General features: G+C 59.5%; 3 protein-coding genes across 5 annotated transcripts; 2 read left to right on the forward strand and 1 right to left on the reverse strand.

The window, feature by feature from the left end:
* Positions 1–3,744: 3,744 nt before the first annotated feature.
* On the reverse strand, positions 3,745–10,132 carry ZNF319 (zinc finger protein 319). Of its 3 annotated transcripts, none has more exons than XM_027466717.3 (2): positions 9,898–10,132; positions 3,745–7,888 (listed from the first exon to the last, which is right to left on the reverse strand). In XM_027466717.3, exon 2 carries the CDS (start codon positions 7,500–7,502, stop codon positions 5,844–5,846), a length of 1,659 nt encoding a protein of 552 aa, XP_027322518.3. In that variant the 5' UTR covers positions 7,503–7,888; positions 9,898–10,132; the 3' UTR covers positions 3,745–5,843. The 3 variants fall into 3 exon arrangements, with proteins under 3 accessions (XP_027322518.3, XP_005019999.4, XP_005020000.4); XM_005019942.5 differs by lacking the exon at positions 9,898–10,132 and adding an exon at positions 9,552–9,891; XM_005019943.6 differs by lacking the exon at positions 9,898–10,132 and adding an exon at positions 9,323–9,536.
* A 168-nt stretch (positions 10,133–10,300) lies between these two features.
* Positions 10,301–17,049, forward strand: USB1 (U6 snRNA biogenesis phosphodiesterase 1). The gene is made up of 7 exons (XM_027466718.3): positions 10,301–10,460; positions 10,584–10,744; positions 11,460–11,643; positions 12,234–12,287; positions 14,031–14,136; positions 14,768–14,851; positions 15,112–17,049. Exons 1-7 carry the CDS (start codon positions 10,339–10,341, stop codon positions 15,214–15,216), a joined length of 816 nt encoding a protein of 271 aa, XP_027322519.3. The 5' UTR covers positions 10,301–10,338; the 3' UTR covers positions 15,217–17,049.
* Positions 17,050–17,417: 368 nt separating this feature from the next.
* Positions 17,418–23,126, forward strand: MMP15 (matrix metallopeptidase 15). Its single transcript, XM_027466715.3, has 10 exons — positions 17,418–17,732; positions 18,651–18,799; positions 19,182–19,304; positions 19,418–19,725; positions 19,919–20,080; positions 20,252–20,475; positions 20,614–20,752; positions 20,906–21,056; positions 21,282–21,397; positions 21,755–23,126. Exons 1-10 carry the CDS (start codon positions 17,619–17,621, stop codon positions 22,216–22,218), a joined length of 1,950 nt encoding a protein of 649 aa, XP_027322516.3. The 5' UTR covers positions 17,418–17,618; the 3' UTR covers positions 22,219–23,126.
* Positions 23,127–24,993: the final 1,867 nt, after the last annotated feature.

Raw genomic sequence — 24,993 nt, forward strand, 5'->3', positions numbered from 1 at the left:
CCACGCCCCAGGACCCCCCCCCCCAAGATGTGCAGGCTCCCACCACCCCCCCAAGCCCACCCCAGCCTGGCAGGGCTCTGGGGGGATTACACCACGCTACCTGCAGATGGGATTACCAGCACCAGCTGTCCCCTACCACCTGGCTCCACCGCTTAGCTCCCAGCCCCGATCCCACCTTGGCAGCGGAACGGTGCAGAGCAAACCCCAAATGGCACAGAGAAGGGTGTCCTAGAAAGCCCACGAGCTGTTAGTACTGCTGCTGCCACTTACCCCCAGGGCTACCCCGGCACTGTAGGGTCCCAGCCGCTCACCCAGGTGCCCGCTCCTCGCAGGTACAGGGCCTGGCAGGGGTGGCAGCGGGGCTGCAGGTGCCCTCAGCGTGGCGCAAAGAGGAGCCCCCAGGGGCGAGGCGAGGTGCCTGTTGCGCTGCCGCTCGCTCCCAACCCGCAGGATGTGGGGCAGAAGGCAGCAAATCTGTGCCGGGCTGGGCTAAGCCTCCCCTTGCTGAGCCTGCCAATTGCTGCTTGATCCGTTTACCTCCGGCCCTGCGTGACCAGCAGCGGCTCCCAGTGCCCCTAATCGCTGCTGCAAAGCCCCGAGGTGTGCGCGGGGTTTGGGGGGCTCGGTGCCAGCACACCACACCCCGGTGTCCCAGTCCTGGCACAGCTTTGCTGGGAACCAAAGTGAGCTGAGAACAACCATCATCTCATCTCCCCAGCTCCAGGTGTCCCCAGCACTGAGTCCTCCCCCTGGGATCACATCGCCTTCGCTGCCTGCAGAAGTCTTTGAAAAAGGAGCCAGACCTTAAGACACCTCTCAGTACAGTGTTGGGTTCCTGTGCAAAGCCTCCCAAATACAGGGGCTGTCACAGCCGGGGGCACAGCGCTTGCTACCCCAAAAGCAGCCAGATGGGCAGGACGCGCTCCTCTCTTCCCTCGGTTTCCCGTTTTCTCCAGAAAAAAAAAAAAAAAAGAATAAAAAATCAAGCAGAGCCAGACAGAGCACAAAGCCACGGTAGGCAGTGCCTCGCACAGCGCCTCCTCTCCAGAAATCTTACACACCCACAGGGAAGTATAAATAACTATAAATTTATTAGTAAAGCAAAACCATTTGACACTCACACAGAAGAGCAGGAGGTGTTAATACAATATATATACACACACACACGAAGTATCGTCCTAGATACACACGGGGAGCAGTGTTAAAGGCACTGCAAGCCACACAAACCTCAGCATCCTCGGTCACAACCTCCCACGGCCCTGGGGACGCAGCTGGAGGCACAGCCGTGGGTTAGGAGGAGCCCCGGGTTATGAGGAGCCCCGAAAATCCCTCGGCTCCACAGCTCAGAGCAACGGGAGGCGAGGGGCCAGCTCCCTGCTGCATGCCGTGGTTTTGTCGTGGCTGGAGGCGCTCAGGGACTTGCTGTGCCTCGACACCTGCACGCGTCTGCAGGGACCACGCAGGGGAACCCAGCGCAGGGCGAGCTGGGCTCTGAAGAACGAACACCAGCAGGTTCCTTGCGTTGTTGGTTAGTCCCCAGGCTCTGGCTTCAGGCTGTAAAAAACCAGGAGAAGCATGGAAAGTGCTCTCCTTCCCTCCAGGCGGTGCGAGGCCGGGCCTGAGCTCCGGGAGAGGCCCCAGATCACTGCTGGAGGATGCTGTCCCCCTCGGCCCCACTGCAGCACACAGGCCCCAAGAGCAGAGCTCACATCTTTCCACCCGGATTGCAGGGACCACGTCTGCTCTCCGCAGTGCCCGCAGGGTCAGCTGGGCATTACCTGCAGCCCGGGGGCTTCTTCAGCCAGTGCAGCAGCTCTGGGGAGGCATCAGCCATGGCCATGCCAGCAATGCCACGATCTCTCCCCAGGAACACCCTGCAGACTGTGCTGCCTCCACCCCTGGGCTCAGGGACGGGGCAGAGGGACCCGCTGTGGCCACAGCACTCCCTCCTGCTGCTGCTTTCCTGCGGCTCAGAGCAGCTCTGCAGAGGACGCTGAACCACAGATCCAGCCCGGCAGAGCCCAGGCTGCTGGCTGGGGGCGTTGCTGCCGTGCCCTGCTTGGCCTCACTGGGGGCAGGACCAGAGGCACCCACTGGGTTCCAGTCGGATCATCATCAAAGGTCTGGTTGTCACCTGGAACAGCCTCGGGCTGGGCTGGAGGAATCTGGGGGGAAGGGGAGTGGGAAGAGACCTTACAGAAACAAGCAATTGGAATGGGAAATGGATGAAAAAACACTGCTCACAAATAAAGAACCGGACAAAAGGCAAGGAAGCCCAGAAGGTCTTGCAAAAGTATAATCAGAATAGCTGCAGAGGGGAAGATGCTGAGACACAAAGACATCCTGTAGGCAGCGGAAGGGGAAGTGAAGATTGGAAAAAAAACACAGGTACCAGACTGCATTCTTCCTGGGGAGTGTGAAGCCACGGGAACAGCAGCCATAGAGGGGATTTATCTCTGGGACACATCCCTGCAGCCTTTAGCCAACCTAACTCAGCCCCCTGCCACCTCCCCAAAGGTGCCCTACGCTTAAGCCGCCTGCCTTTCCCCTGGGGAGACCAGAAGTTGGCGAACATCCACTCGAAGATGCCCTTCAGGAGCAACCTGAAGGTTGCCCTGCAGCATCCTTGGAGGCTGGCAGCCAGGTCCTGCAGACACAGGAGCGCAGAGCCCTGGGGCTGACAGTGCCAGCTCCGGAGCGGTGCCTCAGGCGGTGCAAAGCAGCCCGAAAGTCTCTGGAAATAAACATTAGGACTGAAGCACAACACGGACACAGAGTAGAAGCCTGTTTTACTCCAAAGAGGCTTTGGACACGACTGCTCTTTGGTTTGAAAAGGAGACCCCAGCAGTTACCAGAAACCCTCTGCAGAGCGATGTCCTGGGGGCACCTGCCTTGCCTCCTCCCGGCTGCTGGTTGGGTCTCATCACTTTTCACCCCAAAAAAAACAACAAACAAAAAACATGACCTCAAGGCACAGCAATGGAGATTAACCTGCTCCCCCAGCCCGACAGTATGAAATTACAGCTTCCAACTAAACAATCTCCTTAGAAAAATATACTCGAGGCTACCAGCAGCCATTCAGCTGCCTGCCAGCCAGTGGAGGGGCAAGAATACCCATCCATCCATCCATCCATCCCCCTGCTCACCTGCACCAGGGCTTGCAGATGAAACCGTCACTGGTGCTGTCACAGACTCGCACTGGGTTTGAGCAGTCACAGGGCAGTGGTTCCTGGGAGCACTGGGACCAAGGGGATGGGATCCTGCAGCTGCTGCAGGGGCACTCAGGCCTCAGGGGGGGAAGAAAACAGAGCACAAAGGCACCGCTCCCACCACCGGAGCAAGTCCAGAGACAGATCCTCGACTACCTTTAGCTGTAGATTTTCACTCATTAACTCATGAGCTGGGTCAGGGGGGCTAGCTGCTCCTTCTGGGTCTCCAAGGAATGAGCACACTTCTGGTTTTGGAGCTGTCAACGGTGACCACATTTCAGAAACGCAGGCTTCAGTTTCCTGGCCCAGGACCTGAGCCTCAGCCAGGGAGGCCTCCATCACCACCAAGCCCTTCTCTAAAGACAGGCTGAGCCTGCCTCTGATTTTTACTCCTACACTTAAGCATACACTGAACTTCCAATATGTTAAATAGCAAAAGAAAAAAAAAAAGCTACCTAGAACCAAATAGTTCTTTAAAAATCCAAGTTACTACGTCTTTTTGTTAAAAAATAAAAAAATCCAGTATGACATCAAGTTAAACTATACGGTATTTCTTTAATGAACATTAACAAACTGCTTTAAAAAAAAAGGCAAAAAGAAAAACAAAAAAAAATGCAGACAGAAAACTCAGTAGGAAGTTCTACATCTTTGAGGCAGCACGAAGTAAGATGAACATCGGTCCCTCTTCCTTGGGCAGCAGAGAGCAAGGTTTGTTTTAAACTCCTTAAAGCACACGAGGAAGACAGCCCCAGGGTCAGACCTGTCACTGAACTGTCCCGGCCCCCATGGAAACGCACGTTCCTGCTCCGTTCCTCCTCAGTGCTGGAAGTGGAACAGAAAGCCTGTCTCCACCTTTTAGCTTAGTGTCCTCTATCAGCAAAGCGGGCACAGCCCAGCTGCGCGAGGCGAACGTGTTTGGACCTGCTGTGGGTATGTTTTTAAAACTTACTCTAATCAGCGGCACAGCACAAGGGCAATTTGTTGGCTGCTGTTCACTTACCACAGCTAGCCAAAACACTCCTCCTCGCACGATGGCCAGCCAAGATCACAGAGAGGCTGTGGTTGGTGGGGACCTCTGGAGATCATCTACCCCAACCTCCCGCTCAAGCCGGGTCAGCTGCAGCAGGTTGTACAGAACCACATCCAGTTGGGGTTAGAGTAAATGGGGATTTAATACCCTAGCACCTCCAGAGATGCAGAGGGGAAGGCTGGTGAGCAACTACTAAGCATGCCTCAACCTTGAGGGCGTCTAACGGGCATGTAATGGGCCTCTTGGTTGCGGGAAGCCAAAAAATCCTGCAGAGGAAAACACCTGAGGCTGCATCAACCTTGCTAGGGGAAATTTATTTTTAAGTGATGTTTACAAGAACTGTGCAAAATCTGAAAAATACAGAAGAGGTAAAGAAAGAGTGAAGGGATAAAACAGGACTTCCGCAAGAGGGTAGAAATACACTCCTCCTTCACCCACTGCTAGCCTTCCCCTTCCCACGGAGCTGACCCCTCGGGCCGGGAAGGATCCTCCCAACTTGCTCTGGACAGAACTGGCTCCCCTTAGCAAATCAGGCACCCCAGCACACCACACGGGCTACCCTCAGGGATGGCTGAGACCATTTCTAACGCTGTAGGTTATTGGTAGTGTTCACCTGGCCCCTTAGTGTTTGGGTTGCTGGGACATCCCTTTGCCTGACCCGCGGAGGCATGCTCGTGGCCCAAGCAGCACAAGGAGGGAAGGGGCCTGGAGGCTGGAGGTATTTCTTCCCAGCAGAGTGAAGTCCCTCACGAATAGACACGTCAATGCCGGGCTCCTGGCCAGGAGCACCAGCATGGGACTCTCCTCGCCACGCTCCCCAGCAGCACGTGGCACTTGGTACCCTCCCCTTGCTGCTGCGGGGATGGGGCGCAGGCAGGCTTGCTCCAAACACTTCCCGAGCGTGCCAGCCAGCGACTGCAGAAGCAGCAATGCCAAAGTGCATTTTGGAGCTGCGCAGCCCCATGGCTTTTCCCTTTCTACAGTCTAGAAAGAGGGAGAGCAGGGGAGATCGAGGCAGTCAGTAAATGCCAATGATCTGAAAGGGTCCTCTCGAGTCACTCAGCTGAGCTTGGACTAACGGAGCTGGGAGATCCCAGCGGTGGACACCTGCTATTTCCTCAGCAAGCAGCGCACGCGGGGAGGAGGGAGGGCTGCCTCTGCCTTGTTCCCAAGCACTCTCCAGAAGGAGTCACCCAGCCCTCTCCACTGGCCTGACCAGGCAGGACAGGGGAAAGAGGCCGCATGTGAAGGACTGCTATGCGCGGGGGGCAGCCCAGCTCACACCGGCCAGCTCCCAGCACTGGAACTCCAGGTACGGCGTGAACTACAGTCCGGGGGGCACCAGGCAACTGCAGGCGTTGTTTCCTCTCCCCACCTCCCTCCTTTCCTCTCCACCCTCTGAGCTTTTCATGCCAGCCACAACCCACCTGTAGCACGGGGGTTTCTCGACCACAGAGGCCAGAGGAAAATTTACCTGGCTGCCCACTGTTCCTCCCCCTTCTCCCGCGGCTCCCTGGAGGCCACCTACAACTGAGGAGAGGGAAGGGGAGGCCGAGGCTTGGGAGCATCACATGCAAGCTGAAAGCCATCGAAGGGCAGAAGGCTCACGGCAAGCAGGCAGCCACCTGGTAGGCGCCCTCAGCCGTGTGCTGGACACTGTGCTCCTGGAGCAGGCCCAGGTCCAGGAACCGCTCCCCGCACCACATGCACTTGTACTGCTGCTCCCGGGCGTGCACGCTGTGGTGCTTGTTGAGGTGCTCACGCTGCTTGAAGGCCTTCTCGCAGGAGGGGCACTTGTAGGGCTTCTCACCCGTGTGCACGCGCCGGTGGCGCTGCAGGTCCGAGGCATACTTGAACCGCTTTTCACAGTCGGGGCACTTGAGGGGCTTCTCACGGGCCGGGTCGCAGCGGTGCTGCACGAACTCGGAGGAGGAGAAGAAACGTCTCTCGCAGAGCGTGCACTTGAGCGGCTTCTCCGTGCAGTGGGCCAGCTGGTGCTTCTGCAGAGCCGAGGCCCGCTTGTAGGACTTGTTGCACACCGCGCACTTGAAGGGCCGCTCGGCGTTCTGCACGCACTTGTGCCGCAGCAGCTCCGAGGACTGGTTAAAGCCCTTCTGGCACACGTTGCACTTGAAGAGGTTCTCTATGCCGTGCACGTGCTGGTGGTACACCAAGTGCGAGGGCTGCACAAAGCCCTTCTCGCACAGGTTGCACTTGAAGGGCTCCTCCACCTTGTGCGTGCGGCGATGGCGCATGAGCGCGTACTGCTGCTTGAAGCTCATCTGGCAGAGGTCACACTTGAAGGGCCGCTCCTCGCTGTGCGTGCGCTCGTGCTGCCGCAGGTCCGAGGGGCGCTTGAAGGCCTTCTGGCACTCGCCGCAGCGGAAGGGCCGCTCCCCGCTGGGCGTGCAGGGGTGCTGCAGCAGCTCCGACGACTCCTTGAAGTGCAGCTCGCAGACGTTGCACTTGAAGAGGTGCTCCCCCGAGTGCGCGTACATGTGGCGCACCAAGTGGGAGCGGTGCTTGAAGGTCTTCTCGCACACCGTGCACTTGTAGGGCCGCTCCGAGCTGTGCGTCCGTTTGTGGTGCACCAGGTGGGACGACTGGCTGAAGCTCTTGTCGCACAGGGTGCACTTGTAGGGCTTCTCACCCGTGTGGATGCGCTCGTGCCGGGACAGCTCCGAGAGGTGCTTGAAGGTTTTCTGGCAGATGGAGCAGCTGTAGGGCTTCTCCGAGGGATCCAGAGGCTGGGAATGCTCCGCCTCGGGAGGCTTGTAGGTCTTCTCACAGATAGAGCACTTCATGGCGTTGCCGTTGTGGACATTGTGGTGCTGCGCCAGCGAAGTGAGCAGAGAGAAGCCCATCTTGCACACCCCGCACACAAAGGGCTTCTGCTCCACCTGGATGCACTGGTGTTCCAGCAGGTCGGTGGCCTGGTGGAAGATCTTCAGACACTGCGTACACTGGAAAGAGCGGTCATGGCCCGGCAGACACTGATGCTCGTGGGGGTTGGAGAGGTGCGTGAGGTCATGGCCACACACCCCACACTTGTGGGACGGCTCTCCGGCCTGGAGCGGGGCGTGCTGGTGGTGCTGCAGGCTCGGGTCGGGCTGGAGCAGGATGCCGTAGACGGCACAGCCCAGAGGGTTGTCCGCAGTGCTGGGTGGGATGGAATGCTCCGGGAGGGTGGCTGCCCCAGCGTGGTGCTGCTGCGGCGGCGGCTGCTGTGGTTGCTGCTGTTGCTGCTGCCAGCTTTCTGACATGCTTGGGAAAAAGAAACAGGGTTTTAGCAGTGACAGCTTCAGCTTCTCGGTTGAAAGGGTTCAAGTACAAAATAAAAATTGAAATGATCCACGATCCTGATTCCCCGTCACTGATCCTGAAGTCGAGGATAGGAAATCCAGCGCACAGCTAGGACCTCAGGAGGCAGCGAGGCTGAGATGCCACAGGCTCCTCTTTAGACCAGCCAAAGTTCTTTGTGAACTACATGTTCTGTTTTTCCGTTTCACTTTATTTTTTTATTTTTTTGGACAAAAGAAAGGAAGGTAGAAGGAAGTGCCTTGAAGACAAGAGGAGGCCCTTTTCTGTGCTGGTTGTGATATGTCACATTTGGGAAGGCCGAGAGGTGCAGCCCAGGGACCAGCTCTCTCTGCAAGGAAGAAGATAATTCACATCAGGTCTCGGAGGACAGACAGACAGCTCTCTACTCAACGCCCACTCCCGGCTCACTTTGCAAACTCTCCTGCAGCCCTGCAAGGCGACCTGGGGAACAGCACAGAGGACCTAACCAGAGCCGGAGCACTGCAGGCTGCTGGCAGAAGAGCCAGGCCTGTTCCACATGGAAAGGGATGGGCTCTGCCTGGCCAACCCAAACGTGTTTGAGTGGTGAAGAAGCGAAGAAGCAGCCTCTGTCAGTGCTGGCAGCCCAGTACTCCGTGCTCCATGGTCACCCACCTTCCCAGCCTGCTTGGGGAACTGGCTGAGAGCATCTGGTGACACATCACCAGTTCCTGCCTGAGCCTCCCTGACCGAGCAGCTCTTCTGTGGCAGCCACCTTGCCTAGGGACAGCAGCAGGAGTTTGCTAGTTATAATTTCTACCCATGTTTTTAGATTATTATTTTTTTTTGCATAAAAACATTTTCTTTCTGAGAAACATGCAAGGTACAGTGTGACCAAAATGCTCAACAGGAGGCTCCCAAACATCTGCTGGGGCAGCTCTAACAGGATGAACACATTCACTGCTCAGTTATTCCAGTTCCCAAACTCCTCATGAAGCTCCACCATCAGGCACATGAACCATTGATAGTATCAGAGGAGGTTCCCCCCTCTACCTGTGGCAAGTGTAGGCTAGGAAGAACCAGAGAGCTCAGGGAAAGGTTTGCCCTCAGCATTATCCTACCTGCAGACAAAACACAGAACCCACAGGTCTCATGCACAGCGCTCCCCACGAAGATAAAAGAAGCATTAAAGCAATTGTTTGGCTGAACCTTCTACCGAAGTGTGGACTAACTACACTAGAGCACAAGAACTTGTGCCAGCCACGCTCCCTGGCTCTAAGGCATCACAGGGAAAGTTTTGGTCTTTCTGGAGATGTCCAATAAAACATGACGTCAACTTAAGAAGAGTTAAATCCACACGTGAGCAGCAGGTATGAACCGTGCCAGAACACCTCAAGATGCATCCAGGCCTTGGTGAGAAGCTGTAGCTGGCACCCTGGGCCACAGTCCCCTACTCCCTCAGGAACATACCCACTTCTGTGTACAACAACCTGCCTCCAGCCAGCACAAGTAGAAACCTTGGTCTTCTGGGAAGGGGGTTGTTTTATTTTAAGCTCAGTGGGTGCCTGAGAAAATAGCTTCTAATGATCTCCATCTGCCCCTGTACTCAGCTGAGGCTTCAAGGTTCAGGCAGCAGGCCACTGCGCCTCAAGGTTGGGGCAGCAGTGGTGCACGCTTCTGCCTGCAGGGACACTGAATTACTGTGTCCTCCAGCACAGACCCAGGCAGTAAAACACCCCAATGCTCCACCTGCCAGGCCACGGTTTCCCACCAGGATCTCCTGTCTTGGTCCTCTGAGGCTCACCTTGCCGTCTGACGCGATGGGAGCGCTTTGGCAGCGGCAGCACCTAGAAGAGGAGACAAAAAGCCCCGCACCCCGCCACACACAGCAGCCACCAACCTCCCCCGCTGGACCACGCTGACCCCAACACCGGCACCACCACAGGAGTGGGGCCAGCACCCCAGAGCCTCCGTGCTGCCAGCCTGATGGCCAGGAGACGCTCAGACACCCCCAGCAGAGCAGCAGCACCAACCTGTTCCAAGCCAAGCGCTCTACACCGACAACCTCGCCAGCAGCGCCCGCTCGGCGCCTAACTCATCCCTCCGGGGGAGGTACGAAGCGGCAACCATCCGAGGCGAGCAGGAGAGGTACTTTCAAACTGCAGCAGCGGCTCGGCCCCCTCCGGCATGGTCCGCTCCCAGCCCCAGCCTCAACCTCAGCCTCAGCCCGCGGCCGGGCCCCCGCCGCCCCTCGCCTCTCCCCATGGGGCCGCGGCTCCCGAGCCCGGCCCGAGGCGGCCCCGGCGCCGCCCGGAGCCCTCCGAGACCCACACAAAGGGAGGAGGAGGAGGCGGTGGTGGCGGCCGCCGGGCCCCTCACCTGCGGCGGGAGGCCCCTGTCAGCCCCGCTCGCTGCGGGCGGGGCCGCGGCCTGCGCGCTCCGCCCGATCCCCGGGCTGGCGTAGCCGCGGCGGCCGCCGGGGGTGGGGGGGAGCCCGGGTAGAGAGGTTGGGGGGGGGGGGCGGCCGCCCGCTGCTGCCTCCGCCGCCGCCGCCGGTACCGCGGGCCGGGCCGAGCCGGGCCGGGCTGGGCGGCGGGCGGCCGGGCTGAGGAGCGGGCCGGCCGCGGAGGAGGAGGAGGAGGAGGAGGAGGAGGAGGAGGAGGAGCGGGCCGGGCCGGGCGGCTGCCCCCTGCCGGGCCGCGCCGCCAACAGCGCCTCCCGGCCGCGGCGGGGGGGTCGGGGCCGCTGCTGGGGCTCGGAGAGAGGAAGGGGAGGGAAGGGGAGGAGGGAGGGAGCCTCGCAGCGCCGCCCCCCAGCGCCATGAGGGCTGCGCTGGTGGGGTACAGCAGCTCCGAGGAGGAGGAGGAGGAGGAAGGGGGGAGGAAGGGCGGCGGGGACCCAGCCTCCCCCCGGGGCTCCCCGCGGGGCTCCCCCCGGGCCAGGTGGGTGCCGCAGCCCTTTGGCAGGTCCCTGGGGAGGCGCTCCCCGCAGCCGGTCCCTGCCGAGCCTTGGCCGGGGCCAGGCGGAGGGTGCGGGTGCTGAGCGCCGCTTCTGCCCTCCCGCAGCACGGCCCGAGCCCGCCTGCCCGTCCCCGAGAGCGTGCTGGCCATGTTCAGGGAGCAGGAGGAGGAGGAGAGGGGTGCGGAGGACAGAGCCAAGCACGGTGGGCGTGTGCGCTGCTTCCCCCACGAGCGGGGCAATTGGGCCACCCACGTCTACTTGCCCTGTAGGTAAACTGCCTGAGCGGGGGTGGGCACGGGGAGGGCAGGGAGCCCTGGGGAGAGGGGCTGTCAGTGCTGGGCACGGGTTCCAGCTGGTCAGGTAAGGCACGAAGGGCCCTGAGAGTCTGCGAAGGGCCCTGAGAGTCTGCTTGTGTCTGGTTTAGGAGCTGGGGTGCAGGTAAGACTGGGCTGTGAAACACGTGTCATCCCCAAAACATCATAGACTCATGCAATTGTGCCTCCCTCTGCAAGCTGTCGGTGAGCAGGCATCCCTGCCCAGCACAAGGTGCTGTTTCTCAGCCTGTCGTTAAATGTGCTCGCCCATTGCACTGAGCACGGCAGCCTTTTCCACAAATGCACACAAGGTCTGTAGGGATCAGGAGGGTGATCGAGAGACCCATGGCTCTCGCCATGAGCTGGAGTGACTGCTGGGTTAGTAAGTCCAGTCATCTTTGCTCGCAGTGCCAAGGCCTCTAATGGAAGGGCAGGAGAAGAGCAGCCTGTTAAAAAAAGAGATGCAGAGCATGGATGGGTAGATGGGTTTTTACCTAGCCTCTTCCTGGTCTGTCCATGGTCTGGTAGGAGCAGTGGTCACAGCACTGGCCCCTTACTGGAGTAAGGAATAGCAGTGCTAGTGCTAGTTCCTCCCTGTCCCCCAGATCTGTGGCTGATGCTGTGGGGAGGGAGCTGGCGCTGACTGTGCTGCCATTTGCTTTGCAGACAAAGTCCAGGAGGAATTCCTGGAGTTGCTGGACCTCCTCGTGTCCCATGCTCGAACCTATGTCTCCTCACTCACTGCCATGGAAGAGTTCCACATCAGTCTCTCGCAGAGCGTGGTGCTGCGCTACCACTGGATAAACCCCTTTGTCCAGTCCCTCAAGGAGCGCCTGGCCTCCTATGACAGGTAGGAGCAGCTGAGCCTCGCAGGAGCTCCTGTGCATCCGTTCCTTTCCTTGCACTTGGTCTGGTCTCTGCTTCAGCAGCGTCTGCACAGTAAGGCTTCTCTCTGGGAGCTGGTGCTGCACGAGTAAAGCCTGGGGAGTTTGCTGTCTGCCCTGGGATCCAGCACCACACAAATCAGCAGGCCAGCCACATTTGTGCCGGCGATACTGCTGTGGCCTGCAAGGACTCCGCTTTCAAGGACGAGGCCAGAGCTGCGCTGTCCTATAAACAGTGGATATTCACTGCTGGCTTCATTGCTTACATTTGGCTGAGATACCCACCAAGGATCAGATGTTTTAGTGCTTTTTTTTTTTTTTTGCTGCCTGAGCTTCAGAAGGCTGAAAACACTAGTGGGAAATGGATTATTTTAAGCCCAGAAAGGTTCCAGTTGCACCAGCTCAGTCTGACTGGAGCAAGTGTTTGCCTTTGTCTTTCCACAGCTTGGTAGAAATTTTGTATCTGTAAAGCTGTAACTGTATCTGTGATTCTGTAACTGTTTTTTGTGTTTGTTTGTTTCCTTTCCTATCTGAAAAAGCATCTTTCTTATTTCAGGTTCTTCTGTGTAGCTAACCAAATGAAAGTGTATACCAACCAGAACAAAACCAGGTGAGCAAGCACTGGAGCAGCCTGCCTGGGGAGAAGGCTGGGTGAGGTGGTTTGTGGATGGGAAGCGTGGCGCTGCCTGTCCTGTGCTGTGGCAGTTGCTGCAGGCAGTCGTGTGGAGGACCAGAATGCAATCTCCCCATCTTACCACCTCTTTGACTGAGGTTTCATATCTTTGCTCAGCCACTTCTAGGAGTGCTCCGGGGTGCATAATTTTTCAGCTTCAATATTGATTCTCTGCGAGCGATTATTCTCTGTGGTGACTGAACCTCAGGCTGCAGAATTTCAGTCTTCTTATGAGAGGAGATGTGTTCACAACATGACCCGAGGCAGGCCTTTTTGCTGGGGTTAGACTAATGCTGCAGCTTCACATCAGCTGGAGCAGACAGTGCTGCCAACAGAGGCAGCCCAGTGCATCGCCATCTCCGATCTGGTTTGCTCTGTGGTTTCACAGATCCTCATGCCAGCTCCGGGTGAGTGGGTGAGGGGGAATGAGCAGCCTGGGGGCAGGCAGAGTGGGGGCCACCTCTTTTGGCAGCAGTGCCAGCTTATGCTGATCTCGAAATTGCAGTGCAAGCCTTCAAAGGGCTGGAGACAAATAGCTCTGAGCGTGCTAATTCACCTGCGTGTCAGCTCAGAACCCTGATAGTGCCAATTCCAGTTTAACACAATTAAGTAGTTTAAATGTCAAAGCACATTAAAAGAAAGGTGATTACAATTATGAAAAGTTGCTAAATCTAATGGGAATGGCAAAGCACGTTAGTCATGGGCGGATGGAAGCAGCTCCTGAGTGATATTTGTCCTCCAGGCCTCCCGTGCCATCAGGCACAGGCATACAAAAAGTATCACCAAGACAGTCCTTGAGGAGGAACCTCTTGTCACGTCTCTCCAGCTTCATACTTCCCCATTTGTGCTGTTCTCAGCTGATACCTCCTAGCCACTTCCTATCCCACTGTACAACTGTAGCAACTTACATTTTCTTTAATGTAACTACTGAACAGGGCGTAGTGTTCAGTGCTCTGCTGAAATACCCCATCAAGTGTGTCCTTTGCCTGGAAAACGAATTTTCATGTCTCAAAAGGTGCTGAGTTAATCTAGTAAGCCTGCATTATGTATCATCTGCTGAGAGAGCTGGGCCTGTTTAGCTTGGAGAAGAGAAGACTGAAGGGAGATCTCATCAATGTATATAAATATCTGAAGGGAAGGTGCCAACAAGATGGAACCAGACTCATTTCAGTTGTGCCCAGCGACAGGACGAGAGGCAATGGACACAAACTGAAGCACAGAAAGTTATGGCTGAATATGAGGGGGCATTTCCTTACTGTGAGGGTCACAGAGCACTGGAACAGGCTGCCAAGAGATGCTGTGGAGTCTCCTTCTCTGGAGATACTCAAAACCTGCCTGGACGTGACCCTGTGCAACGTGCTCTAGGTGATCCTGCTTGGCAGGGCAATAGGACCAGATGATCTCCAGAGGTCCCTTCCAACCTCAGCCATTCTATGATGCAGTGATCCAGTCCTGCTTCTCCAGTTTTCTCCCTGTTGCCACGTCTTTATGGCTTTTTTTTCAGAATAGTCAGTGTGCTTGAATGCTAAAGCCTAGCATTTCTCAGAGTATCTTTTTTTTTTTTCTGCTTTGAAAAAGGGCTAGGAACTTTGGCTGGTAGGAATACATGGTTAGCATGCTTCTGGCTGTGCTTTCTGCAGCATGACAGGGTGTGTGCGCTCTCTCCTTGTCTTTGCTCAGGACCTTCATTGGACTGGAGGTCTCCGCTGGGCATTTCCAGCTGCTGGAACTGGTCTCAGAGGTGGACAAAGTTATGGAGGAATTTGACCTCCCCACGTTCTACAAGGTGAGGTGTATTGCATTTCCCTGCTGGTCTGGAGATGCTGTGAGGGTTGGGGGGCCGTTAGTCCATGAAATGTTCAACCCCAAATATTTGGGAATGGTGAGGTTAGACTCTGAAGTGGTCTCCCATGGGCTAGTCAGTGACATTCACCGTTAACACCCTGAACAGGATCTCACTGAGAATGGGACTAGTATAAGTTTTGTTTCGTGTCCTGTCCAGGAGAGTAAAGATGTTAACTGCTGAGTAGCTTCTGGGAATTGGGCTTCTAGGGGGGCTGAGTCAGGCTCCTTCAGTTGAGAGGGCATGTCACAGACACAGTGGGGACAATCCCACTGTTTAGGACAATCCCTGATTGTCCTAGTGGATTGAGTGGGGCATGGAGTACTGTGGGACTGAGGAGATGCTTGTGCCTCCTCCTCAGGCAGTTTCCTGGGGCATCAGGTCCACCTGTTTGCTTGGCACTAACTTTGGGGACAGGATTGGATTTTGAAGGACCAAACCCTGACTTCTCTGTCTCTGGAAGTGCTCAGAGATCACAGGCAGGGCAGCACCGTACCAAATATCCCCCTGTGGCTCCCTGCACTGAGCAAAGCCACCTTTTGTTCTTGCAATCTGATCCGTGTTTTATCTTCAGGACCCATCGTTCCATATCAGCTTGGCCTGGTGTGTTGGGGACCTGACTGGCAGCCTGGAGGGGCAGTGTCTGCAGGAGCTCCAGGTACGTCCCCACACCAGGCAGAGAGGAGGGGAAGAGCAGAGGGGGAGTTGTTTTTCTGAGGCAAACCCCGCTGGATTAGAAGAAGATAAACTTTTTGTGGGGACAATGAGCTAAACCATCTTCTTGAAGGAAGTCAGAAGCTGCCAGCCACAAACTCATCTCTGACTTGGTTCGGAGAAGCAGCTGCTGACTCCATCTTCTGGGAACTGCCCCGTCCACCCTCCCTGTACTGACTCCTGCCTTCTGCCTGTGTTTTCCAGGACATTGTGGACAGGTTTGAGGACTCAGCGCTCGTTCTGCGTGTCCAATGGGAGCAAATCCGCTGCAAGTCAGGGAACAAATTCTTCTCCTTCCCCTTGAGGTAGGGCCTGGTAGGTTTGAGAGCCCTGAAGACCCTGCATTTCAACAAAGAACTGTTCTCCAGCACAGCTCTAAGTGGTGGAAGCTGTCACACACCTCCCACGTTCTTCTTGTCTGCTCAGCAGCTCTGGGGAGTTTGTGGTATCAAACTTCCAGGTTTGAGTTTCTGGCTGAAGAAATGTGTGTGTGTAGCAGATTTCCTACTGCAGCGTGCTGTCAGCAGCCAGGATGTGCTTCAGTCAGCACTGGTGGTTCCAACCATCCCACGGTGGCTGATTTTTAATATATATATGAATGTATCAAAGCCATGGATGCCTTATGTTAAAGAAGGTAGCGTGGGAAGCTCTTGCTAAAGGAAGCATGTCTCACACAGTTGGAAATAGCACCAACTTCTTGTCAGGAGGCTTGGAGCATGCTGACTGCTGAGCTCAGGGTCCCTCGTTCTGAAAAGCAAGAGACAAGGATGCAGAGCTAGGCTCTTGCACCAGAGCATCTCCCCACCATAACCCAGCCCGGAGGAGTTCACGGGTCGTGTTCTGTGTCCATCTCACGCTGTTGCTGCCTCTACAGAAAAATCACAGTACCAGGTTCTTACACCAAACATCCAAAAGATTAAATCTCGGCAGAGAGGTTGGAAACCCCTCGTGTTTTAGCGCTAACCCAGCGTAGCGTCGGGCTGGTTTTAAAACGACTTTGTTTTAAGCTCGTGTGTGTCAAAAGGACCATTCTGGAGGGCAGCTGCCCGTCAGGAGCTGGCTGTCATCCTAGGGCGAGCCCAAGAGAGGGCAGTGTCGGCTCATATCGTGACTGAGCTGGAAAGGCGGTGCCTGCTGGTGAGCAAGACAAGGAGTGGCACACACACGGACTTTCCCGTGAAAACAACACCGTCGGAGCAGCGATGATCCTGTTGACTGTGGGCTGGACTTTGTCCCTTGAGAGAAGCTCCTTTCTGTCCTTTGTCCTGCGGGAAGGTCTGCTGCAGCCTCTTAGGTATTCAGAGCGAGATGCTGCTGTGCTGCCCTCAATCTTTCATTTCACATTTGTCTGATGAAAAACTGCGAGGCTGCTTCTGACGGTAAAATCTGTCTCCTCGTGTCGTAAAACTGCTTCTGTGGTGTATTTGAGCTGTTCAATTTCAGGAGTGCCCAGCTCCAGCGGCTCCTGCAGACTTCAAATGAGGCCGTGTCTGCAACGCCTGCCGTGAGCTGGGTGTAGCACTCTCCTTCCACTTGTACACAAGGAAGCTCGGGGCCCTCACAGCCATTGGAGCTTCTGTCTCAGTGCAGGTCTTTGTCTGCCAACTCCCCTGCAATATCTGGTTTTCAAATTAATGGAATTCCTGGGGGGACGGCGAGGGAGAAGCAGCAAATTCAATGCATTGTTCAGATAAAATGGAACAACCCTCCCCCCTTCGTTCTTCTCCCTCAGCTGCATGTTGGTTTTGGGTTTTGTTTGTTTTCGGCACTGCCAGCTGAGGGTCCCAGCACTCGTTTGCCCAAGTCTCTGCTCTGGGTGGCTCAGCACGTCGGCTGTGCAGCCTGTGAAGATGCCCGGGGGAGCTGAATTTGAGGCAGTCAGGACCTCGCTCCAGGGGGACACGGCACACCAGCAGTCCCATTAGGATGCGCGTCTGGCCCGGGTATTTGGCAGATTGCTGTGCCGCTCACTGCTGCTTCCAGCGTGCCCCTTCCCCCTTTTTATCCAGACCCCATCTTTAGTTAGTCAGCTTCTGGGATAGGGATATGCACGGACTTTAAGTGATTATGCCCCAAGTTGTTTTTTGCCCGTTTGTTTTGCTTTTCCCCTTTAAAACATAAATAAATTAATAAATAAAAAGACTTGGAGCCTTCCACCGAAACTTGGCTCCTGCCACCCCCCCCCCCTCCTGCTCTCTGTGTGGTTTGAGCTCAGCGGGGAGAGGTCAGTGCCCAGCGAGCAGCTGCAGCAGCCGGCCCTGCTGCCCCCCCCCCGGGGGTGCTGGCTGGGGTCACCCTCCCCTCCCACCCTCGGGCAGCACCCAAGGGTGGCTCCCGGTGCGCCCACGGAGCCGGGCTGCCCGAAACCTGCTCGGGCAAACGCCGGCACCGAAACCACCGCGGGGCCAAAGTCCGGGGCCGCGGGCGAGGAGCAGCGGGGGGCGCCCGGGGGCCGGGAGTCGGGGGCGGGGGGGCTCGGCCCGGCTCCGCCTCGCTCCGTTCAGCACCGCCCCGCGCCTGGCCGAGCCGAGCCGAGGCACATGGGCTGCGCTCCGCCGGCCTGAGCCCCCCGCACGGCCCCGGCAGCGCCGCCCATGCAGCTCCGCGCAGCCCCCGCGGCGACCCGGGCACGGCCCATGAGGGCGGCGTAGCTCGGGCAGCTCGGCCCGGCCCGGCCCGGCTCAGCACGGCTCGGCACGGCTCGGCCCGGGATGGCGGCCGGCGGTGGTGCCCCCCGCGGGGCGGGCGGGAGCCTCCCGGCCCTGCTGCTGGTGCTGCTGCTGGTGGTGCTGGGGGCGGCCACGGGCGGAGAGGTCAACGCCGAGGTGAGCGGGGAAAAAGGGGGTGAAGGGGGGTCGGGGAGGGGGCGCTGCGGCTCGGGGATTTGGGCTTTGGGGCTGGTTCAGTCCCGGGTGGCGCCGCTGTGACCCCAAAGGGCGGCGGGGGCAGCTCGGGGACCCGGAGATGCTCCCTGCAGCCGCCGAGCCCAGCGCCTCGCTGTCCCCGCTGCTGTGAGCGGTGCTGGGGGGCACGGGAACGGCCCCAAGCACAGGGCACTGCCCCCAGCCTCCCCTTCGCCCTCCTGCCTGCAGCCCCTGGGGGTGCTGAGCCCCCCGTGAGGCTCCCCCCGGCTCCCGGCGGGTCCTGCCAGCGGCCTCGCCTCTCCCCACAAGCGGAGCGCGGGGACAAAAGCGCTGGCTGCTCCCAGGGAGGTAGGAGCAGAGCAGGGATCCTGCCCGCGCCTGCCCAGCCCCGGGCGAGGGCTGGGCCCAGCTGCACCATTTCCATTTCCCCGCTGCTCGCTCCTGGCTCGCTCGCCGCTCGTCCCTGCGGCACCTGGGCTGCAGCCCAGCAGCGATGGTGCGGGGCTTGGGGTCAGGACCCCACGTCGGGAGCGCGCCTGCTGCGGTGATTTGGCCCCTTCTGGCCTCGGGGAGCTATCTGGAGAGTGCCATGGCCCTTGTGCTGCAGCAGGTAGGGCCAGCAGCCCCTCAGATCTGCCCCTTCACACCCTGCCCCGTGCTCTCTGCCAGCCTCACATCCTGCCCGGGTGCAGTGCTCCCCACAGAGCATCCCCAGGAGCAGTGCTCCTGGGACCAGCGGTCCAGGCCCATGGGGTGTGCACGTGGCTGGCATCTCGAGGAGCTTTTTGTTCTGGGGCAGCTCCCGTTGGGGCTGACAGCAGCTCAGGGAAGGCTTCCTCATCCCCGCCTGCCAGCCTGATGCTTGTTTTCCTCTCGCAGGCGTGGCTGCGGCTGTATGGCTACCTGCCCCAGTCCAGCAGGCAGATGTCCACCATGCGCTCTGCTCAGATCTTCTCCGCAGCCCTCTCGGAGATGCAGAAGTTCTACGGGATCCCCGTCACTGGTGTCCTGGATGAGGAGACCAAAATGTGAGTTCCTCTGCGAGCTGCTCTCTTGCTCTTGCAGAAGGGAGCTTGACTTTCCAGCCCACCTCTTCCTGAGCGCCTTTAGCGGGGATCAGCCTCTGGCTGACCACAAGTTCCCTTTCCCAGAGCAATGGAGATGTCTGATCTGCTCTTTGTGCTCACGCCACTGCTGTCATCTTCTGCTGGCAGTGAGCCCCTGCAGGCTATGGAAAGCTCAGCTTGCCTGCGCCCTGCCTGCGTACGCACCCAGCGGTGTGGGTGTGTGGGTGCTGCCACCCATGGGACCCGTGTCTCCCTGCCACGCCTGCAGCTCCCCTCGCTGGCTGCGGTGGCCGTAATTTCTCCGGGTGGTGCGCTGAGCCCTCACTTGATGCCCTCCTGGCAGGTGGATGAAGCGTCCCCGCTGCGGGGTCCCAGACCAGTTTGGGGTCCAGATGAAGTCCAACATGCGGCGGAAGAGGTACGCGCTCACGGGGCGGCGCTGGAGCCAGAGCCATCTCACCTTCAGGTACCCGGCGATCAGCACGCGGCAGCTTTTTCGGGCTGAGGGTTTGCTGCAGACCCTTTAGGCCAGGGTTGCAGTGGGTCGAGCCTGACTGAGGCCCTGCTCTGTGCCCCCAGCATCCAGAACTACACGGAGAAGCTGGGCCGGTACCACTCGTACGAGGCCATCCGCCAAGCCTTCCGCGTGTGGGAGCAGGCCACGCCGCTCGTCTTCCAGGAGGTGCCGTATGAGGACATCCGTCAGAAGCGCAAGAAGGAGGCTGACATCATGGTGCTTTTTGCCTCCGGCTTCCATGGGGACAGTTCCCCTTTCGATGGCGTCGGGGGATTTTTGGCTCATGCCTATTTCCCCGGCCCGGGGATGGGTGGGGACACGCACTTCGACTCGGATGAGCCCTGGACGCTGGAGAACACGGATGTGTCTGGTGAGCCGATGCAGGGTGCTGGGGTGGCAAGGTGGTTGGAGAAGGCAGGGTTTGGTTGTGCCTGGGTGATGTGTGCCTGCAGGGCAGATGGAGCATTTCCTCGGGGTGACGCAGATTGCTCTGGTCCCATGGCAGAGCATCCCTGGCACAGGGATGCCCCATGCCGCCTTGCTGACAGTGCCTTTCCCTGCAGGGAACAACCTTTTCCTGGTGGCCGTGCACGAGCTGGGGCACTCGCTGGGCCTGGAACATTCCAGCAACCCCAGTGCTATCATGGCCCCCTTCTACCAGTGGATGGACACGGAGAACTTCCAGCTGCCTGAGGATGACCTCAAGGGCATCCAACAGCTGTACGGTGAGGACATACAGCTGGGACGAGGGCCGGGCAGAGGGACAGGGGTGTTTCACCAGCTGGAAGCTGGGTGCGTGGTTTTGGACCTGTGCCTGGCCTGGGAGCGGGGGGAAGGAGGCGCTGACAGTGTTGGTTTGCAAGCTCTCCATCCGTTCTCTCCCCTCCCCTGCCCAGGTACCGCAGATAGGCTCCCTCAGCCCACCAAGCCCTTGCCCACCGTGACGCCCCGAAGACCTGGCAGGCCGGACCAGAGACCCCCCAGGCCACGTCCACCAGGGAAACCGGAGCGGCCCCCCAAACCTGGCAGCCCAGAGCGACCTGACCAGTACGGCCCCGACATCTGCGATGGGAACTTCGACACGGTGGCGGTGCTGCGGGGGGAGATGTTTGTGTTTAAGGTACCTGCCAGGACCCCCTTCCTGCCCTATATCTGCTCTGGAGGTCTCTGGAGGGCCCTAATGAGACGATGGTGCCCTGGCCTCCTGAGCACAGAGCTCTGTCCCCGTGTGCCCCGCTGACACCCTGCTTCCCAACAGGGCCGGTGGTTCTGGAGGGTGCGGCACAACCGGGTGCTGGACAACTACCCCATGCCCATCGGGCACTTCTGGCGGGGCCTGCCCGGGGACATCGACGCTGCCTACGAGAGGCACGACGGCAGATTTGTCTTCTTTAAAGGTGAGCGGCGTGGCTGGGGTGGAGTGTGCTGCCACAGCATGACCAAGGGCTGGGGTGGCCACAGGCATCACACCCCCTCCCTGTCCGGACTCATGCACACTGCACCAGCTGTTTTGCAGCCTCATTTCCCTTCTCCCTTTCCTTCCCACCCAGGGGACCGGTACTGGCTCTTCCGAGAAGCCAACCTGGAGGCTGGGTACCCGCAGCCGCTGGCCACCTACGGGCAGGGCATCCCCTACGACAGCATCGACACCGCGGTCTGGTGGGAGCCCACGGGGCACACCTTCTTCTTCCGTGGGGATAGGTACGTGCTGCCCTCGCCGGGGCTCTGGGGTCATCCCCCCGCGGGGATGGTGTGGGCTGGGTGGAGGTGGGAGGCTGAGCTGTTGGCAAATGGCTTCCTACAGGGGGTCTGTTGAGCTGATGGGGGAAAAAGTGGGGCCAGAGCCCCCTGTGCTGTCTGCAGCTGTGGGATGGGGGCAGTGTCCGTGCCCGCTGCCAGCTCACCAGGTCCCTCTGCCTCCCGCAGATACTGGCGCTTCAACGAGGACACGCGCTCGGTGGACCCCGGGTACCCCAAGCCCATCTCGGTCTGGGTGGGCATCCCTCCCTCGCCCAAGGGTGCCTTCCTCAGCTCAGATGCCTGTAAGTAGAGGAGAAGAGGGGGTGAGGGGGGATGCGGGCTCCTCTGTCGGCAGCTACCGGCCCCTCCAGCAGCAGGGGGCCAGAGAGCATGGCTGTGTGGGCACAGCAGGGTGCTGCAGAGGTCGGATGGGAACAGACACCACCTTTCTCTGCTCTTTTTGCTCTTCTCCATCACGTGGGAGCTGGGAGGGAGCCCAGGAGCTGCCCAGCTAGCCCTTCCAAGGGGCAGGGAGCCCTGTTTCCCCTGTTCTGCAGATCCTGAAGCAAACGCTGCAACCTGCAGGCCGGCCGTGTGCTGTGCCTGGCAGGGGACTGCAGCCTCTCACCCCTCACCTCCGTCTCTTTCTCCTCCCCCAGCTTCAACGTACTTCTACAGAGGCACAAAGTACTGGAAGTTCGACAACGAGCGGCTCAAAACGGAGCCGGGCTATCCCAAATCCATCCTGCGGGACTTTATGGGCTGCCAGGTGGAGCTGGTCCCTGACCCCAACCCCCGGTGGCCTGACGTCGACCAGCCTCCCTTCAACCCCGATGGGGGTGAGAACCCTGGAGGGCGGTCCGAAGGCGAGGAGGAGGATGAGGAGGAGGAAGAGGAGGACGAGGAGGATTACAGCGAGGGCGGCCGCAAGCAGGGCGGGGACGTGGACGTGGTGGTGCAGATTGACGAGTACACACGCACCATGAGCGTCGTGATGGTGCTGGTGCTGCTGGTGCTGCTGCTCTGCATCCTCGGCCTCATCTACGTCATCGTGCAGATGCAGAGGAAGGGCACGCCCCGAATGCTCTTGTACTGCAAGCGCTCCTTGCAGGAGTGGGTCTGACCCCCATCTTCCCCCACCCTCTGCCACCATGGTGCTAACGACGAGCCTGCCCTGCCCCTCCCCAGCAGCCTATTTATACCCAGAGGTTCGTCCCACTCCCCCCTCGCCCCCGTGCACTGCCGCTGCTTGGTGTCCCCAGCCCCAGCAGGGGGATCCCCACCTGCCCCAGCCTAGGGTGAGGGGTGTCCCTGAGCCCCCCGTTGTCTGCGCAACCCGTTTCCACACCTGGTCTGGGGCTGGAGGATGTCTGAGGAGCTGGGGGCAGCAGGGCTGGACGGAACCCATGTCCCGCAGGCTGGTGGGGTGCCCCCCTCCCTCACGACACCCTTGCCAGCAGCTCAGGCTGCTCCAGAGGAGGGTGTCCCCCATCGCCCTGTGCCTCTGCCCTGGCAGGTCTGCGTTCCCCAGCGTGCATCCAGCTGCTGAGTTGTGGACAGTGCCTGTGGGAGTGATAGGAGAGGTGGGAATGTGCCCGGCACTGCATGCCCAGTCCCCCAGCGGGCAGCTCTTGGCAGCAAGTGGCCGTGGAGCCGCTGGGACCTGTGGCCTGGCAGTGAGGGGAAGGGAGGGCTGAGCACGGCCACGCTCCCTTCCACAGCCTGGGGGGGGGGGGGGACGCAGTGCCTAAAGATAGCACGGAGCTCAGGAAACCCAACACGGAAGGCAGGTGCCAGGCCGGGCTCCCTTCCCGTAGGGTCTTTGGCTGGCGTGAGGAGCGGGGTGCTGCCTCCGCAACCCCCTTGGCTCAGCTCGGTCCCTTCCTCCCGCTTCGGCTGTCAGCCCAGGTCCCTGCTGCTGCAGGACGAAGCCCTCGGGGCGTGTGCTCCCTGTCCTGGGGTGCCAGCCTCCCCTGGCCCCGCGGGCAGGGGTGCCTTGTACTTGTATTAAATGGGTTGGGTGCGAGGAGAGCCATGGTGCTGTCCTTCCTGGGGGGCTATGGGATGGGGATGGGGACAGAGGGGAGGGACGGGGGGGGGCAGGAGTCAAAGCGGCTTTCCCCATGAGGTGCTCAGCAGGTGTGGGGCCATAAGATGCTCACCCAAGGGTGCCACCTTCCTAGGCATCTGTGGGGCTGGGCTGGGGGCTGTGGGGCAGTGTCAGGGCAGGGGGAGGAGAGGGGAGCAGGGGGGGGCTCCCACATTGCCCCCAGCCCCAGCCAGGGCTCCCCGTGCCCCCCGGCTGCACCTGCCCCTTGTGGCCCTGCTGCCCGGGGGCTGCTTCTCTGAGGGGGCCGCTGGCAGCAGGACAGAGCCGCCTTTCACGAGCTCTGCAGCCGAGGCGGCCTCACCAGGCTGGCCCCGTGGGAACACAGCCTGCCTTGTTCAACAGGGCCCGGCTGGTGGGGCCGAGGGCTGTAGGGGTGCTGTGGGTGGGGGACGGGTCAGTGGTGCTGTGCTTCCCCCATCCCCATGCAGGCCCGGGGCTTTTCTTGTGGGAACGGGGCCTGCTGGCTGCTCCCCCGGACACGGCAGCTTCTCCTCAGGGAAGATGAAAGCTGGAGGAGCTGCGGAGATCAGAGGAATGAGCTTGGGAGTGGGAGAGATTAGATCCTAGCGTAGGGTTTATTTATTTATATTTTTTTTTCCAGGGAAAAACGTTACTCATGAGGGCGGCCGTGGGCAGGCAGGAGCTGAGGCAGGTGATGCCCATGGCCGTGGTGGCTGCTCCTCACTGGCTTGGCCAGGAGCTGGGGGGGGGGGGCTGAGCTGCTGCCCTGGGGGGCTGTGGGGTCAGACCCACACCACAGCCCCGTACCCAAGGCAGCCTGACCCGGTGCTAACGGGGGCGAGGGGCTGGGCTGCCCCTGGACGCAGACCTCAACTCGTGTCCCCCGTCCCACCTCTGGCCCTCAGGAGTCCTGCACCCTCCCTGACCCTACAGTGAGATGGGGCCACACGGAGCCTGCCCTGCCTCAGTTTCCCCTCTCACAAAGGGTGTGGGTGGCTCTGACAGGGGGCAGAGAGCAGCCACCATTCCCACCCCGCTTCTCCCGGGGCTCCAGCCACTCTTCCATACCCCCGACAGCCCCAGAGGGAGCTTCCCCTTCCCCCTTCCCCCTCAGTCTCAAGAAGCAGGGGGGACACGAAGCCTTTGTGCCCCTGGCCCGGCGATGGAGACAAACCCATCCCTGTCACCAGCCCCCAGCCCGCGCCCCCGCTTCCGGGCCTGGGGCTGCTGGCAGAGTGCCCGGGCCGGGCTGCAGCCAGCTCCCAGCGCCGCTAATTGCTTTAAAAGGGAAGGACGGGACGGGACGGGACGGCTGCTGGCTCCCACCCCGCTGCCCCACGCTGCCAGCCCTGGCACCAGGGAGCCCCACGGCAGGGGACACCCAGCCCCCGGCCCTCCCCGCCACGGCTCGCTGGGGGGACACGGCCCTGTGGGGGACAAGGAAATGCTGACACACTGAGAGGGGGATCACACCTCCAGGTGGCTTTGTGCTGTTGATTTTCACCTGCCAGACCATGCTGGAGATTTGCTCCCTTTTTATTAGGTTTTAACCTTCGTTTCCTCCAGATTTGGGGAGGGGGGAGGATGGGAAGCCCCCTGAAGCCAGGCTGCCTGATTCAGCTCTGGCCCAGGAAACACAAGGAGGAAAAAAAAATCCCACAACACAAACGCATTTCTTACAGCCCTCTGTGGACCCACTGCTGGTGCTGCACCTGGGGGGGCTCTGTGGAGCCACGGGTGGGCCCAGCCTGCTCCAAACTGGGGGGGCTACAAAAGGGGCGAGCCCGGCCAAAAGGCGACGTGCAGCTGGGACTCGCCACCCCCGAC

The sequence above is a fragment of the Anas platyrhynchos genome, chromosome 12 (assembly GCF_047663525.1).
Source record: "Anas platyrhynchos isolate ZD024472 breed Pekin duck chromosome 12, IASCAAS_PekinDuck_T2T, whole genome shotgun sequence".
In the NCBI taxonomy this organism is placed as follows: Eukaryota; Metazoa; Chordata; class Aves; order Anseriformes; family Anatidae; genus Anas; species Anas platyrhynchos.